Source organism: Macrotis lagotis, chromosome 4 (genome assembly GCF_037893015.1).
Source record: "Macrotis lagotis isolate mMagLag1 chromosome 4, bilby.v1.9.chrom.fasta, whole genome shotgun sequence".
NCBI classification, from domain to species: Eukaryota; Metazoa; Chordata; class Mammalia; order Peramelemorphia; family Peramelidae; genus Macrotis; species Macrotis lagotis.
Genome location: NC_133661.1, coordinates 57,904,595 through 57,923,734, shown reverse-complemented (window position 1 = coordinate 57,923,734; position 19,140 = coordinate 57,904,595). Strand labels below are relative to the sequence as shown.

The 19,140-nt window shown below is 36.4% G+C and overlaps 1 protein-coding gene across 10 annotated transcripts in view; it reads left to right on the top strand.

Moving 5' to 3' along the window:
* The window catches only part of KCNMA1 (potassium calcium-activated channel subfamily M alpha 1), a 637,032-nt gene that overhangs the window by 405,609 nt on the left and 212,283 nt on the right, over positions 1–19,140 (top strand). For all 10 annotated transcript variants that reach the window (XM_074232914.1, XM_074232913.1, XM_074232916.1 and 7 more), the window contains exon 13: positions 2,243–2,398. In XM_074232914.1, coding sequence (XP_074089015.1) covers positions 2,243–2,398 — 156 coding nt within the window. The remainder of the gene's footprint in view (positions 1–2,242; positions 2,399–19,140) is intronic.

Sequence of the window (19,140 nt, the reverse complement as noted above, 5' to 3'; positions counted from 1 at the left end):
GTCTAAACAAAGAACTCAAACCAGATGGAAAAGAAAGGAGCTAGAAGTCAGAGACTTTTGTTATGAGTGTAAGGATGGAAAACGTTATATTTTGACAAATACTTGGAATTTTGAGGGATCCTCTAAGTGGAATATTTAAAACTTATTTGAAACTCCAGAAGTCCTGGTAGTCATACCTAAAACAGATTCACACAATTCACTTGCCTCTTTATTAGGAATATTGGTCACTGAAACTCTTAGGGGCATGATTTCTTAAGTTCTTGGGGACTGGAGTAGACAACCTATTCTAAATTTATGATCCCTTTTTCTATCCACATTGTAGGGGAATTTAAGTTCAAATTCATATCTGATTACTCAATTGGTTTGTTCTATATAATGAATCAGAAAAGGTCAGTACTAGAAGAAACTTTAGAAAATATCAAATAGAATACAAATTTTTGAGAGGAGGAAGCATTTTATATTTTTTGTTTCTAAATCTCTAGTGACTAGAGCAGTTACTAGAATAGTATGGACAATTAATAAGTGCTCAGTGCTTGTTTATGTGATTGATTAGTCTAATTGAATCTTACTTTTTATTATGAGGGTGAGAACTCTCAGGGAGCTAAATTGATTTTTTCTAGATTCACTTTTTTTTTTAGGAAGTGGTCAACTCAGGACTCAAAATTTAGATTTATTTTTGTCTCAAAAACCAGCTGCCTCCAATGAGATGTCTTCGAAAAAAAAATAAAACAAAGATCAATGTTCCCAAAGTAGACACCAGCAGGATATTAAAGAGAGAGAAAAGATGACTTCTAGAATTGAGTGTCGGATGGGGGATGAAGGGAATGGGAAATCTTAGGTTGCTAAGCATTGAGTCTACCCCTGATTTATGTTATGGCTTTACATATGGCTTTACATTTTTGAATCTGACTCCATCAGACCCTTGGAAGACCTGCCCATCCCAGGAGCAGCCTGGGATGGGTCAGTATTCAAATGACCAGAGAGACACCCCCCATAATTCTGAAAAGAACCAGAGAGGTACTTTTCCATATTCTGTCATAGAGAACTTTATTTCCTTCAACTATGATTTCTGAGCACATTATCAACAATGAATAAAAGACAGTCTTTGACATTCCCAGTCCCCCCACCAAGAGAAGATGATCAAAGAATCACAAAGTTTTTTAAATCTTAGACATTCTCCAATTCAAAGTCCTCCTCACCTATGCCTCTTCTTGACCTCTCGATTGCTTCTATTGACTGGGAATTCATGATTTTACATAGAAGTCAGTTTGTTGTTAGTTTTAATTATTAGTTTAATTTATTTAATCCAAATTCCTCTTCCCGTAACTTCCATGTGTTGGTCTTCTGCCATCAGGAACAATGCAGAATGCGCAATCCATCTTCCACATGACAATCCTTATTTTTATATGACTATCATGTCTCTCCTTACTTTTTCCAGGCTAAATAAACACTCCCAATTCCCAGGACTCTTCCTTACTCTGATATAGTGTCTAGACTCCTTAACATTTTCTCTTCTATATAATTTTTAGTTTAGCCATTTCTTGTTAAGGTGTGGAAGCCAGAAGGAGGAATACTGTTTCCAGATGTATTGTCTGACTAGTACAGTGGGATGCTTGCCTCCTTTCATTTGGATATGATACTTATATTAACTCAGCCTGAGATTACACGAGCTTCTCCTTCCACCTTCCCTCACCCCCAACCATGTCACACTTAAGTTTCCTCATTTTCTTCCATCTTGTTGACAAAAATGTTGAACAGGCCTCTACCAAGGATCATCAGTCCATCAACAGGTATCTAAATGCCTCATGTTTGCTTAAAACACTGCTCTGACTGTGATGTTATAAGGCCTGAAACAAGGTTTACCTATAGGGAGTTTCAATTTTAGGTGAACTGACTGACTTAACATGGCTTAGGAGAAAATTCCTTCTTTGTACTCTTTGGCTCAAGGGAGTAAACAAAGCATAGAGAATGGGATTGGCCCTAAAATTAGGGTGAATGGTGAGAAAAAATGCAGAAAAGTTCCAGGGAAATAAGGAGATCTGGTCAACAGCCAAACTGAGTGAAAATCCCAGTCATCAGAGCCAGGTCATCATAAGAGGGTGATGAATGTGACTCTTGTCACTTGGTCAATGCCTCATTCTTGCAAGGATTTTTTTTTTAAATGGAGAAAAATCATTTCTCTCTCTCTCTCTCTCTCTCTCACTCTTAAAGTAGTCTCCCCTACCTGTATTTGTTCCCCCAGGCCCATCTGCTAAACATCCCAAGCTGGAATTGGAAAGAAGGAGATGACGCAATCTGCCTTGCTGAGTTGAAGCTAGGATTCATAGCCCAGAGCTGCCTGGCTCAAGGCCTCTCCACGATGCTCGCCAATCTCTTCTCCATGAGGTCATTCATAAAGGTAATGTCTTGTCCTATTAGTGAGCATTAGTGCACGATTCAATTTGTCGTGGGGTTGAGTAGAGAGCACAGCTTAAACTCAAAACAGATAGACACACATTACCCACTTTGGTTGGGGAGGAATTCTTGCTCAAAGATTTGGGCACAAGGCCAGCTTCTTTCAAAATTATGTTTTTATTTTTATTTGGCACATCCATGGCCATTAAATGATTGTTCAAAGCACAATCCTCTCTCTCTTTTTTTTAGATAAACCACATGTTTATCTATCAACAAAGCCCCTGCTGTTAAAACAAAAATATGATTTATATATATTCCATATGGCACCAAAGTGCCTAAAGAAAAGAATTATCATTTTGGTCTTTTACATCAAGTGGCTGGTGGACCTCTCACTGTGCGAATAAATACAGACCATGTGTTTGTGCCGAAGCCCAAACCCCAACAACATAATTCATTTATTTATTTCTCCACAATCAAGGGGGCCAGCAGGGCTTACATGTCATGGTTGTTTGAGTGGAGAGTGAAGAGATGCGCAGCCTTCTTGGCAACATTACCCTTTCAAAGTCGAAATTCAATCTGTCCCAGCCACTGCTCATCACCCCACGGGTCTGGCCAGGAACCCACTTCATCCCCCCCCTTCCTCAATCCCTCTAGCCTTGTCCCTTCATAACTGGGTTGATGAAAGAAATGACCAGTTATACACACAGGAGGGAGAGTATGAATGAGAGCTCATAGGGCCCTGACACTGGAGAAGGTCTTCCTTAGGATTGAGACTATTGAGAACATGGGGTCTTTGACTTTGGGGAACTCCTGATCTAGACGGTCATGATGTTTAAACATATAACAACAATAACAAAAAACTAATTAGAGTTCTTCTGTCTTGGAATTTGGGTTGATCCCAACCAAGTAGGAGTAGTAGTAGCTGCTTATATTTCTAGAGTTTTTTAAGGTTTACACTGAGTTTTCCTTGCAGGCATCTTCTGTGGTAGGTAAATTCATAGAGACAATTTGGAGACTGTAAAGACATTTTTATTAAATGGTCAGACTGCCCATTATCACTTAAGGAAATAATTTTTATTAAAGGACATTTTCACTCATAAATAAAGGACATTTTCACTCATAAAAAAATCCTGGGAGAGGTTACCTTTGGAAATGGCATGGTTGGGTTCTACTAAGTTCTTATCACTACTCTTAGTGGATGTGTAGAACACCTGGGTCCTTTGTCACCTCTGCATCAGGAAACTTGCCATCACAGTTATGGGTCATGTATTTTATAGGGACTAGGGGAGGATTTCTTTTGGACCGTTATCTAGTTTTGTTTTTCTCCATCTCTGTTAACTCAAGCAGGGACATATTTGGGATTGTTGGTTAATATCCTAATTATGTTAACATGGGGTATAGAAGAATCCAGAAAAGAACAGAAAAGCTAGAGATGTTAGGAAGAAAAATATATGTCTTCCCTAGAACAGAGAGAGCAGATTTAGGATACTTAATTTTTTTAAAAAAATTGTTTTTATTGTTGCAGTCATACATGTAGCATTATCCCTTTTATAGATGATATAATTGAGGCTGAGAGGTCAACATGGTCATATGTTGAGCAAAAGTCTTAATAAGGATTCAGACTCTCATGTTTTTTCTTACTCCAGCTTCAGTGATCTTTGCTCTGGCTTTGGTCTAGAAAGGCTAAAGTTTGTAACTGGACAACTTTACCCATAGGCAAAAGGAAGAGAAATGTATGGGATCACAAAAGGCCCTCTGGTGGAGACCAAAAGTACCACTTTCAAAAGTGTGAGACTTGGAGTCCCTTTGTTGCTAATAGCTTTTGCTGCTAATCAACAAAATAAATCATTTTACTGAGATAATACTGGGCTGGGAACTGGAAGACACTGTGGGATGAAAATTATGATTCTTCTGTCTTATAAGGACAGGAACTGTATATTAGTTTTGTTTTGTTTTTCTAAGGCTTCACACAGTAGGTGATTAATAAATGTTCTCTGAAATGTACAGAGAGAGCTGCATACAACACTGTTTTTCACAGAATTACTCTGTGAATTTAGAATCTTAAATTCTTTAAGCTAAGTAATGTTGGGTCTAGAAAATATATTCTTTCATCTAGAACAATTGGTGTTATAGTTAGAAAGATGAGAGCTGAATAGGACTGCCCTTGTTTTATGCTGTTTGTGAGTAAAATCTTTGCTGTGCCAATTAATCATGTAAATAAAAATGTTTTATTTAAATAGGCGAACAGTTTCCAAGGTCCTTCAAACACTTTAGCAGCAAAGTAAATTGACATACTAATCACTCTTCAACCTCATCATTTTATAGAGGTTGAAGAAACTTTACTAAACAGCCCTTTATTTGACTTGGTCTGGGAATGTGCATGAAGTTAACTGATGAGATTTCTTGAAACAAATTCTGTAATTCAGACTGACCTTAACCTAAATTTTGTTTTGAGTTTTTTTTATATTAATTAGTTTTGACCACAGTAAACTGGGATATTAAATAAATACATTCAGACTAGGAGGGATTAGTAAAGCTAACATGGCAGCAACCTGTATAAATGAATGAGATTGAAAAGACTAATATAGCTAGGAGTTTCTCAGTATTAAGACAATTACTACCTATACTCCTGCCCATCCCCTCCCATACAGGAATGAAAGACTCCCACCTAAGAGAGTCATACTATGGCCACAAACTTTTGTCTCAACAAGTCCTGGTTTCTTTCTTCAACCAGAAACTGCATCTACCACTGAAAGCATCTGTTTTGTGGAGGTGGCATAACATTGGTCCTAGTGGAAGATGGAATAGTTTGTATGTCTTATGTTTTAACTTTATGAGGTCCAGATGGTAACTCAAGTCACATGTCAAAAAGAGCAAAAAAAATGAATGACACTGATTTCTCCACATACTACAGGACCCTCATCCTGTAAGACTTGACCCTGCCATCTAGCCTTCCCATTGAAGGTTACTTTTTAGAAAGAACTATTGTGGAGTGGGGTGGGGAAAGGACCTCATAATAATTTACAAGGACAACTAAGTGACACAGTAGATAGATTTCTTGGGTCTGCAGTCAAGAAGACTCATTTTTCTGAGATCAAATCTAACCTCAAACACTTACTAATAGTAGTGACCACGGGCATATCTCTTAACTCAATTCCTCATCTATAAAATGAACTAGAGAAGGAAATGGCAAACCAATCCAGTATCATTGCCAAGAAAACACCAAATGGAATCATGAAAAGTTGGACCTGACTGATCAAAACCAACAGTAACTTAAAAAAAACATATTTCCTTCTCACAGGATATATCACTGTACAATTTTTTTCCTAATCCAGATTTCTCATTTGTGAGACTTACCATATCAATTATTCTGTTCTCTTCACAAAACTTTTCATCACATTAAGGCAGATCCTTGGATGGTACTGTCTAAGACAGATTCATGGTTTTATTAGTATTTTTAGCTTCCTTTTTAGTTACAAACTGCAAGTGTATCTCTTCCCATCTCTGTGGCTTACCACCTCTGTGCAACCTTTGGAAACTTAATTAACCTCCATGGATTTCAGTTTCCTCATCTATAAAATAAGAAAATTGGGTTAGATGTTCTTATACCCCTAGGATCTTCTGATCTCACTCTCTCATCTATGCCTGTAAAAGTATTTGGTCACATTTTCTTATAGAGAATCTGCTCCCAAACCCCAGAAGTCACCTATTTTTAATATCTCTGGAGTACTAATAATATATATATATATATATATATATATATATATATATATATATATATTTATATTTTGAGAAGGTGGGGTGTCTCTCATTCTCACTACTTTGACCAACCCACCTCCATTTGCATGTTAAAGAGAGAGGAACTAGACTTATGATTCCACTTGAGGAGAGAATTTCCAGATGAGAAATCTCACTCTACCAATCCCATCATGACGTATGTGCACAGGGTCCCATGGCTAGTAAATACTACAGGTGAGACTTGAACCTAATTTTCTTGATTTTGAGGTGGGCTCTTCATCTACTATGACATCTTCTCTCCAAGCCACAAATGTTCTCAATCATATCTCTTAGAGATGAAAGAAATATTGGGGGTGAAGCAGTATAATTCCATAGAAAAGTCAAGTCAACAAGCAATTATGAATTACTTATAGTAGAAAGTACTGAGAGCAGAATAAACAAAGATCCTTCCCTCAAGAAGTTAGTATTTTAATTAGGGGAAAGAACATGTAAATAACGATAGTGATCAAAATCAAAATAGCTTTTTAAAATCAGAGTGAGAGGCCCTGGATTTAAATCCCATTGTTCTATTTTACTATTTGAATGACCTTGGAGAAGACTCTTTTGGCCTCGGTTTCTTCATAAAATGAAGGTTTTGGACAAGATGGACTTCTGAGGTCCCTTCTAGTCTAGTTTTATGAGCACATGAATAACATCAAAGGAAATTCTGGTTTTAAATCTTTCCCCTTTTATCTTACCCTAGCTTTGAAAGTTTTCTTTAACATCTATGAAATGTAACATTGGCCAAGGACTACTTGACTGGCTCTATGGAGTACCTTCCATTTCAGAGGATCACAAAATCCAGAGGAATCACGTAGAGTCGGGGGAATGAGGACTGGTTTCCTAAAGGACATGGGGACTGAACCTAGACATGGAGACCAGAAACAAAAAGCATTGCAAAAGATGAAAAAGAAGAGACCTGGTCTGTGCAAATACATAACTTCTAAAGGAGGCAAAAGAATAGAGAACAATAAGTAAACTAATAAGTCAATCAGAAAATATTTATTGAACATCTACTGTGTGGGGAGCCAGTTGGTGCAGTGATAAAACTTCGGCCCTGAAGTCAAGAAGGCCTGAGTTCAAATCTAGCCTCAGATCCTTACTAACTGTGTGACTTTGGGCAAGTTACTTAACCCTGATTGTCCAGGGCCATCTCTGGTCATCCAATTTATATGTCACTGACCCAGAAGGTTTCGAAGGAGAAAGTAAGGCTTTTGACTTAGCACAGTTCCCCATCACTCAAATCTAATTCATGTGCTTGTCATGATATCACCTCCCTGATATCATGGTCTTCTTTGAAAACAAAGGTCAAATATCATCATCATCATCATCTTAAGCCAGGCATCATTCTAAGTGTTGGAGATAAAAAAGGAAGGGAAAAGATAGTCTCTACCTTCAGGAAGTCCAGTGTTGAATGAGAGGCACAATAAGCAAACAACTATGTACAAACAGGTTATAGACAAGATAAATTAACAGGGCCCTAGAAATAGGGGAGATTGGGACAGGCTTCCCATAGAAGGTGGGATTTTAGTTGGGACCTGATGGAAGTCACGGAAGTCAGAGGTGGAGAGGAGGAGAGAGAGTGGTCCAGACAAAATAACAATATCTAAGAAAGGGAGGACTATGAAAGAAGGTTCAGAAATAGGATAAGATTTTGAAAGACCCAAGTCAAGGTAAGGACTTGTTATTTGGTATGCTGCAAGGTGCTACTGAATCTGTATGAGTAATGGTTAAGACTGTGCATTAGAGAAATGATTTTGACAGTTGCAGAAAGAAGAGATTGGAAACAAGAACATCATTTAGAAGAATTTTATAGCAACTCTTTGAATCATGATAGTGCTAGTAAAAAGGAGTCGACCATGTGAAAAATGTTAGAGAAGTAGAACTGACAGAATTTGACCATTGATTGGATATGGGAGAGAAAGATCAAGGTGACTAAGGTTTTGAATCTGGATTACTAGAAAGATAGAGGGTGTCATTTATGATACTATGATACTAGAAGAATAATGTATCTTCCACAGAAATAGAGAAGTTAGGTGGAGGAGCAGACTTGAGAAGAAGATATCAGTGCTCATTGAACTTTTTAAAGAAAAAAAGCACAAGAAAAAAACCTAAAAATGACAAAATCAGCAATTATAACAATAAGGCACATGACATACTGTCCATGCTTTCCTTTAGAGGACAAGATTCAAATCCCATTTATAAAGGTCAATTATGTGACTTTGGGCAAATTACTTAGCCTCTCTGCTCCAGTTTTTTCATTTGTAAAATGAGAGATCAGAGTAAATCATCTCCAAAGCAATTTTACAGCTCTAAACCCATGATATTATCATCTTAAAATGGGACTAGCATGGGAGGAGAGACAAAAAAATTTTTAAGGTAATTTATCATAATCAGGTCCATAGCCCTCTAATCTAAGATTCTGTCTATGAAAAGATTTGGAAAACTCTAAGTGATTTTCTCATTCCGTTCTCTCTCCTACCGGATCATTTTCTTTCTTTTTTTTTTTAATTTCATTTATGGGGCATCTAGGTGGCACAGTGGATAAAGCACCGGCCCTGGAGTCAGGAGGACCTGGGTTCAAATCCGGCTCAGACACTTAATAATTACCTAGCTGTGTGGCCTTGGGCAAGCCACTTAACCCCATTTGCCTTACAAAAACCTAAATAAAATAAAATTTCATTTATTTAAGGCAATGAGGTTAAGAGTGATTTGCCCAAGGTCACACAGCTTGGCTATTATTATTAAGTGTCTGAGGCCGAATTTGAACTCAGGTTCTCCTGACTCCTGGTCCGGTGCTCTATCCACTGTGCCACCTCGCTGCCCCCCCTCTGCCACCACCAAATCATTTTCAAAGACTGGGGATGTGATCCCCAAACATCTGAGTTTGTATTTTCCTGAAAGTTTTGCATCTATTTGCTTTCACTGCGCCTCTTTTGAACTGATGAGTTCTTTAAATTAAAATAACTTTGTAAAGTTGTTACTCTTTTTTATTTACTCAAAACTTGACTGGAGCTTGAAGGCATGTCCTCAAATTACAGTATGCTGGGATTTGGTGAAGAAGTCAATTTATCAATTCCATTTATGAAACAGTATTATCTCATACATCCACCAATCCTCAGGCAGAGTAGCCATTTGTAATGACTAGTTAAACATTTTGGCCACTAGTTCCTCAATTTCACCCTTGAGTTATTTCAAAACTCTCCAGAGCTTCAGGCCTAGTGAATTGTGTTCATCTAGGATATCAGTTAGGTTCAGAATGTCTGCTTATAACCATCTGATCTGGAATGGGCAAACTGCCGATTTTAAGGGAGAATAGAAGGGTAGGAATTTACCTAATATTTTGCTCATCAAGAACAAGGGATGTGATTCATTCAGTCTATCTGCTTTATCATCATCAATGATCACACTGAACTCCACCAATTTTTTAACTGTATTCCTCCATTGATATCTCAAAAGAACCTTTGATTTTTATTGTAGAATCAAAAGGCAAGAATTAAGTACTTTTGCAGTTTCTTTTGAATTGCCTAATTTCTAGTTTGCATTTAATTTAGTCTCCCCTTTTTTCACTTGAAATAAATGTTCATCCTTTAATGAATCTCTATGATTTTGTCGATTATTATTATTATTATGTTTTTCCCTCATTCTCTGATAAATTATGTGTATGTATGTATGTATGTATGTATATCCACATATGGTTTGTTATATTATCCTTGACATCTATTTTACTAAGGGCTTCTAATAAGACTAAAATAATAACAGACATAACAACTTTAAATTATCTTTTTAGTGTACCAATTATGTAATTAGGGTTTTTTGGTTTGTTTTTTGGCACAGTTTCATTTTTTTTAGAATGCAATAATTATGTGATATTCATCTGGTGTTTTTCCTTATCAAGAGTTTGTATTAATTGTATTGAGATCACCAATGTCACCCACAATTATTTCCTGCTTAAGTTCCTTTTCCTGAAAGATAATTTTTAAGAAATCAGAGGTATAGATATTCAGACTTAGTTTTGGCTAAGATGGACTCATTGAACAGGCAAATAATTTCCTTTTTAATCTCGCTGCTGTATTTTGAAACAATCCAGGAAGGAATTATTTTGGCCTACCTAATTTCTGATTTCCACCTAAGCTGCTATATTTGTGGTTAGACCATTATGATATGACCAATTCTGGACATCAAATTTTAGAGATTATTTTGACAAGTTATAGCATGTTCAGAAGAGGGTGAGCAAAATGTTGTGGTACCTCAAGGAGATGTCATACAATTAAAATCAAAGAAACTAGAGATATTAATCTGGATTAGAAAAGATAATATATGGAAAGGGAGAACATGAAGGAAGGGAAGAGAAGTGTGAGGGTAGCATGCTGTTTTCAAATATTCGGAATGCTGTCTTGAGAAAGGTGTTTACTTTTTTTTTCTTTCAATCAATACTTTATTTTTTTTCCAGTTACATGTCATGAAAGTTCTTCAACATTCATCCATATGCATATGCATATTTTTAAATTACATAATTTCCTTCCACCCTCCCTCCCTTACCCTCCTCCCCTCAATGGCAAACAAACAGGTGAATATTATAAATGTTTACAGAATAGTCATTTTTGGGATGAGGTATTAGGATAAAGAGAAAAGAAACCAAACCATGAGACAAGAAAGAAATACATAAGATAATTTTTTTTTAAAAGTGAATGTCGTGTTTATTCAGATTCTGAAGGGCTTTTTTTGGTTTTGTTTTGATTTTCTTCCTCTGGATGGGGATAAAATTGTTCATAACTGGTCTCCTAGGGTTGTCCTAGCTCTCTGAACTGCTGAGAGGAGCTGCTTCCATCAGGTGTGATCATCTCACAATGTTATTGCTAATGTGTACAATATTCTCTTGGTTCTGCTCCCTTCACTCAGCATAAGATCCTTGTAAATCATTCCATGCTTCTCTAGAGTATGACTTCTCATGGCTTCTTATAGAACAATAGTATTCCATTGCATTTATATACCATAACTTGTTCAGCCATTCACCAATTGATGGACAGCCCCTCAATTTCCAAGTCTTTGCCCCTACAAAAAGAGCTTCTGTTAATATTTTTGGAACATGTGGAACTTTCCCCATGTTTTATGATATCTTCTGGATTGGAATTATTGGGTCAAAGGGTATGAACAGTTTTATTGCTCTTTGGACATATTTCCAAATTGCTCTCCAGAATGGTTGGATCAGTTCACAACTCCACCAACAATCCTCCCACAACCTCTCCAAATTGATCATTTTCCCTTTTTTGTCATCTTAGCCAATCTGATATGTGTGAGTTGATACCTCATAGTTATTTTATTTGTATTTCTCTGATTAGGTATTACATTTGTTTTATTTGGTTCTAAATAGCAGAACTCTTTTAATGAGTGCCAGGAGTTGGGATATGAGTTCAAATATCAGCTCTGTCACTAGATAACTATTTGATTTTGGGTAAATAATTTATTCTTTGGGTTTCATTTCTTCATTTATCAAACAAGGGCTAAGGTAGGCTCTACTCCTCAACCTTCACATCCATTCAAATATTCTCCAAGGTAGCTTCTAACATTAAAGGTATGATCATATGTACTAGGAGCATTGATTAAACCACATGGAGAGATAGATTCATATTCCATAAATTATAAAGAGAATAACTTCCCAACAATTAGAGTTATTTCCAATTGTCATGAACTATCTCACAAGGAGATGCATTCCTTTTCACTAGAGAGACATCTTCAAGCAAAGATTGGAAGATAACTTGTTCAAGAAATTCTTGGTGGCCTCTGAAGTTATTTATAACCCAAAGATTTGGGGGTTCTTTAGGAATCATTCATGATGCCTATAAGCAAAATGACTATAAAAATAAGATTAAAAAATAGCTAGTGACCTTAGGAACCAGGAAAATGATACCTACCTCTCACACTTTCTACTTGCATTACTCTCAGTAACTCACTTTTCCTAACTCATCTTCATTTGTGTGATAAGTTGTTGAAACTCAGTAACCCCTAAAGTTTCTTTCAGGTCAAAACCTATGGTTCCAATATCCTATAGATAAGGAAACTTTGTCCAGAGGATATCCCTGCTGTGTCTTTTCCTCTTTGCTCAAATCTCTAATCTCATTCTCATATCCCAATATGTAAAAACCCCAAACAATATGAATGTGGCTTAAGAAGCAGGATCTAAATGGCCAGATGAAGTCAGGAAAGTTTTCTCAGTATGTGACAGAACCAATTTATTTGTGTGCATGTGTGTGGCTGGATTCTTTTTCAATGATTTATAGAATTTGGGTCTTAATTTTAATCATTTTGAGGTCAAAGTTTGATTCTGGGAGGTATGCTCTCCAGTACAGAGGGAAGATGTCAGCAAAATTGGGAATTTACTAGAAGAAAAGCTGGTTCCTACTCTCATACTTGGTATTTATTGGTAAATGACAATGGTTTGGATTAGTGTGGAAAATCAGAATGCAAAGCTTGGTGATCCTTGGGCATGAATATTATGGCAGCCAGTTTGATTTGATTAGAAACTAATATTTTTCTGCTAGAGAATGTGCTTAACATTCTCATTAAACTCACAATATTAAGCACACACACACACACACATAGTCAGGAATAGCAGTCAATTTGCTGAAATCCAGATTAAAACATTTTGAGACCTTTCTGTCTCTTCTTTTATATTTAGAAGATCTGAAGTAGGATGTCCCTTTTGCCCTCACCACAAAGAACCTGTCTTATCAGTTCACTGCCACAACAATGGCAGCATTTCAAACAGAGGGAGAAACAATCATAAAATGGGTGCAGGAATTCCTTTCCCTTCCAACTCTTATAATCCCTAGAACATTGAATTAAGGAGTTCTTAGACCTTTACAAATTCTCCAGCAAAACATTATTAGCCAGGAGAAGTCCATACAGAATGCAAGAAGATTGCCAGAAAATGTTAATGGAACTTCTGTATGAAAGAAAAAAGTGAAAACTTTCCCCATCTCTCCCCATTCTTTCCCCACCCATACACCTCTCTCCCTAACATGATTAGAAAGTCGTTTAATGTGTCTGAAATGTTTGGTCCATCAAAGACAAATGTACATGATTGATGGTGACATGGAACACATTTAACTCATTATACCTTACTTTGCAGTAAAATGATTTGTGTAAACTGTCTGCCTAGCATTAAAGGTAAAACAAACTTCGAAACCCCAAAACGTTATATTTTCATCTAATATTTTCCTTTTGGTTTTATAGCTATAATCACATATGGATTCTTTTATTTTACTCTTGGCACTGAAGAACAAAAAGGATGGCCCTGCAGGAAAGTTGCATAACTTATACCAGAACCCAGTGCCCACTGGGGAAAGAGAAACAAAAACTACATGTTTTAATGATATCCAAAAACCCATGGGGTAAAAAAATGTACCTTTGCCCATCCCATTTTTTATCTTGTGGGAGCAAAGAGAAAGCTGTCTTTTTTGAGAGAGCATCTGGTCCAAAATCAAAATGGTGCTTTTCAGGGATCATTGTCCTTTGAAGAGGCAATATGGTCCAGTGGGGAAAGTCCTGTGGATTTGGGTTAAGCAATGACACAGTTTGATACTAACTCATTTTCTAGCAGTGGAAAAGTCACTTAACTTCTCTGAGACTGTTTCCTCACCTATTAACTGGAGATAATAATATCAGTAGTAGATAACACTCAAGATTTGTTCTAAAAATTAGAAAAGATATCAGTAATAATGGGCTGATTAATGATTTTGGAGTCAAATGACTTCGTTTCCAATTCTGCCTGTGCCATTTGCTACATTCAGGATTTAGGATTTCCTCATTTGTAAAATAAATGGCTTTTAAGATCCCTCCCTGTTCCAGAGTGTTCTAGAGTGCTCTGGGCAACTCGTTGGCTCAATAGATCAAGTGCCAGATCTGGAATCAGGAAGACTGATCTTCATGAACTCAGATCTGACCACAGACACTTCCTAGCCATGTGACCCTGGACATGTCACTTAACCTTGTTTATCTGAGTGTCCTCATTTATAAAATGAGAAGGAAATATAAAACTCCTCCAAAGTCTTTGCTGGGAAAACCCAAATGGGATCACAAAGAAGACTGAAAAATGGCTTTAACAACAAAGAAAGTAGAGGGGAAGAAAGAGAATCTTGGATTTGGTGTCAAATGACCTGAGTTCAAATACTCATCTCTCACACTTTCTACTTGCATTACTCTCATTAACTCACTTTCCCTGACTCATCTTCAGCTTCCTCATCTGTGTGATAAGTGATGAAACTAAATAAACCCAAAGTTTCTTTCATGTCAAAACCTATGGTTCCAATATCCTATAGATAAGGAAACTATGGTTGGCAAGTTAAGTTTCTTTAACTCTTAAAATTTAACTCTTAAATTTCATTTAAGGATTTTTAAATGTAGTGGAAAGCAAAAGAAATGAAGTTTCAAAGTCCATTTTGAATTGAGTGTATTTTAATATGAGAGGGAGAAAAGAGGGAGAGGGAGAAAAAGAAAGAGACAAAGGAGAATTAGAGAGTCAAAAATGGAGTGAGGGAGAGGGAGAGGAGAAAGGGAGAGGAGAAAGGGAGAGGAAGGGAGAGAGAAAGAGAGACAGAAGAACAGAGAGAAACAGAGACAGCTAGAAAAGAAGGAAGGATGAGGGAAGAAGGAGAGAGAAAGAGAGAGACAGAGACAGAGAGACACACAGAGCAAAAAGAGACAGAGAAAGAGAGAGAGAGTGTATGATGGAACTGTGAGTGAAAATAAGATATCTTGTGTCCTCCCTACCCGTTCATTTAGATAGCAGCATCATTTTCATATTGTGCCATTTGATCAAGGTAATTTAAACACTAAAAATTAAATACTACATAATTTTTTATTATCAATATAGAAACCCAGATGGTTTATTTTTAAGCTCTCAAAAGTTCCATCTTTTTAAAATAGTCTGCCTTATACCTTCTTTCGTTTTCTCTCCCTCTACCCCACCTCTTCCTCTCTTCCTTCCTTTCACTTCATGTACAAACTCAATAAAATAAAGTTCTCCCTCCCAACGCTCCACCACGCCTCCTTCCAGGCCAAAAGACATACTCAAAAGATACACAGCCAAAAGTGGGGAGCCAACTGATTGTCAAATTTGATCTATATATACAGAAAAATAAGATTGATCTAATTATTGTATGTTACCATTTTCTAGGAGTGGAAATTGAAACCTATGTCTATATGGCCCTCCCCAGCCCTTCTATCCCTGCTTTATCTGTCTGAATGAAGTTTGTTCTCCCAATGCAGGGCTGTTTCCTTGTCTAGACCATGCCTTGGAGCATGGATTCGGAAGTGAAGTCAAGCTCTGCTGAGGAGTGGGGGAGGGAGATGATGGATGATTTGCTGAAGGGGATGTAAGAAAGCTAATAAGCTTGAGCCCAACCATCTGAAGGAAGAGATGAGCAGACTGGAGAGCACTGGAGTGGAGCAGCATAGAATGAAGATAACAGTAAACAGGGAGTTTAGGTCCAGAGGGGATAAAGCTTTTGTAATAAAAAGAAAAGAAAAGAATAATCTTTGAGGGAAGAAAAAAAAAGGAGATACTAACCAGAGCCCTAGAGGAATGCTCCTGATTTCAACCAAGGGAATCCTTAAAATGATGGCATTATATAGAGACTGGAATTTAGGAGAAGGAAAAGCTTGAAAATGAGAGGTCCTCAGGCTGTTGGAGAATTCTAGCTGTTATCTCCTCCCAGTTGATTTTCTTTGACAGGACAGTTCTGTTACTGCATGGACATGGTCCTGATTGGCTCAGACACACTTGAAATGTCTCCTGTACCTACCCAGGAGTCTTACAGTACAGTGTTCTGCAATGCAATTTGGAAAAGGACATTATTAGTTAAAGATGTGTCATAAGATGTCTTTCTGGTATGTTTATTAAGATGAACTTCAGGATGGATTAAACCATATATATGAAATCATGTAAATAAACTAACAACAGACTGTATTAGAGTGAAGTTTCTACTGTCTTCTTGATTGAACAAAGGTGAGATGGTTAGGATTTTTCCATTAGCAGGATTCCTCAGCATTGTCTTTTCTCCAGTTGTTGCATGATACTATTTTAAGGAGCTAACTAATTTTTACAAAAAATTGCTGCTTTGCTAAAAGGAATTGAGATTCTATTAGACAGCCATCTTTAAAGATGGCATGTAATTAAAATTTTTACACAGGAATATCTTTTCTAACTTTAGAAAAAATTCTATGCAATTTAGATTATGCCTTGAGGTCTGAAAGATAGTGATTCTACAGATTTGTAGGTCATGGGAACATAAATATCCTTTCCCCAAGAGTCAACAAGAGTTAGCGAATAATGTACTGAACTAGGGGTTAAGGAGGATCTGGATTCAAATCCCCCACTTTAATCTTATAATCAGGTAACTGAACAAATCTCTTAATTGTTCTGCCTCATTTTCCGTCTATGTAAATGGGGTTAATAATAGCAGCTTTCTGAGTTTTTATGAGGACAAAATGTGATAACATTTGGAAAATACTTGACCAATTTTAAAATAATATATAAATGCTAGTTATTATTACTAACAATAACTAAAAATAAAACATGATATTATTAGAGTACTTTAAAGTTTGCAAAATATTTTACTGACGTAATTTTATTTGATTCTTTCAATCACCATCTTAGATGTTGCACATCTTATTATCCCCATTTTGCAGATGGGAAAGTTTAGACTTAGAGAGCTTAATACCAACAGCAAGTTGGACTCTTTAGTGTAAAAACTTGCTGTGCCAGGAGGTTGTTTGAGTATGTATGGGGAGTCGCCAAAAGGAAGAGAAAGAGAAATATTAATGGTTACCTTTGTGAAACAAACATCATTCTTTCCCCTTTATTTCCCCATTTATCAGTGGACTATGGTCCTCCATCAAGCATTAGTTCTATCTAATGAGAGCTGACTTGTCTCTCTGGGCATCCCTATCAGAGGATGTAATATCTCTATGGTGTCAGCCTGACTCCAGATGTCTCTGTTTATACCTAATCATGTATATTTATGGTATTGATTCTTAGGACAATGAATTCAGCTAACTTCCCTTTCTTTCCTTGAGGCATAAAATATTGGTTGTCATTTCTATAGAAAAATTTTCTTTTTAAAAAGTAGATTTGATAACTGGCAAAACTATTTCCATCAGTGATTGAATGTCTTATTCTCAAATGTTAAATAGAAAAGTCAGAAAAGAATGAGTAAAAAAGAACACGTTGGTTCAATCCCCAAAATACAGGATTAGAAACCAGCTTTGGAAACAAAGATCACTGAGTGAGAGACAGTCAGAGGATCTCAAAATTAGAAGGGATCTTAGAGATGTTTCTAGCCCAACATCTTCACTGTATGGATAAGAAATTTGTTTGCAGAGAGTCCCTCTTGAGGTCTGGATCATAATTCAAAGTCGTCATATTGAGTTTTGTCAATCCCTCATTTGATGAAAAGGTATTAAGGGGAAAATGAAGAACTAGGCTATCTACAGTCAGCACATCACTAGAACAAGTCATTTAGGAGGATGTCTTCCATTTACAGATTTCATTGATATAGTGCAAAAGCACTATAGGCATGGGAGTGAGATAGAGACTCCAACTGATTAATGTTCTCATCTAGAGAATATTATGGCCTCTCAAATTATTGGATGGGTATGTTCATGATTACAACATGTGGATTTTTATTTTGATAGGGGATAAATTGCTTGATGTTATGAGTTACACTACCAAGACAGCAAGATTATAATAGTATAACAAGATAAAGTGAAGTTTTGGGTTCAAATCCTTTCTTACTCACTATCATAATGACCATGGAGAAATTACTTAAACTCTCTGAGTTTTTTCCCTCATTTGTAAAATTAATGGATAAACCTAGATGATCTTAAAGGTCCTTTCTTACTTTAAATCCATGATCCTATGATGTGGTGATGAACTATTTTAACTAGACCTATTCCTAGGGATTGCAATGTGATAACAAGAAAAAGAGATTCAAGAATTTGGAATCAAAGAAATGGGTTTAAATCCAGGTTTTATCACTTCCATATCTGACCTTGGACACCTCTCTGCCTCTGCCTCAGTTTCCTAATCTATACAATGAGAGGCTTGGACTAGATGACCAATAATTTCTATCAAAGTTTTATATATATAGATATATGTATATACATCTAAGAGTTATGTGGTATAGAAGAAAGATTCCTATGTAGAAATCACAAGATGTTGGTTCTAGTCCCAATTCAGCAATAGATAACAGTCATATAACCTGTGGCAAGTTTTGAATCATAGATCTGAAAGTTTGAAGGAACCTTAAGAGGTCATCTAATTTAACATATATATCATCTCTGATGTATTAGTTCTCTTTAGAGCTTAGTTTCCTATCTGTATCATAATGAGGGCACCATACCTTAGGGTTGAGAATCATGGTGCCATCAGTGGGTTTCTGTTTCATTTTAGTCTGTGTTGCAATAAATTCCCATGGATAGAGTCTAAGATTTATTTTTTTTAATTTCATATTATGACCATGTTATCAAAGACCTGTGATTTATTGGTTTAGGGTGGTTGCAGTGAGAGTATGCTCTCTACCAATACCTGTATGAAACTTAAGAGTCTTTGAAAGTTGCCTAAAGGAATGAGAAGTAAGTTGCCTGACATGGTCACATAGCTTGTATAACCTGAATTCAAATCCTTCCTCAGACACTTAAGAGTTGTCCTTAGCAAATCATTTAAACTGGCTTAGCTTCAGTTTTCTCATCTGTAAAAGAAATAATAAATGAGGGTGATAATGAGACTTACTTTATAGGGTTATTTTAAGGATCAAATGAGATAATACATAAAGTGCTTTATAAGTCTTAAATAAATGCTTTGAATATGTTTATTATCATTGTTACTCTTACTTTTATGTACAATGTATTTAATCAAGTATATTGAATAGCTGGAGTGTATTCAGATGTGGTTGACTAAGATACTGT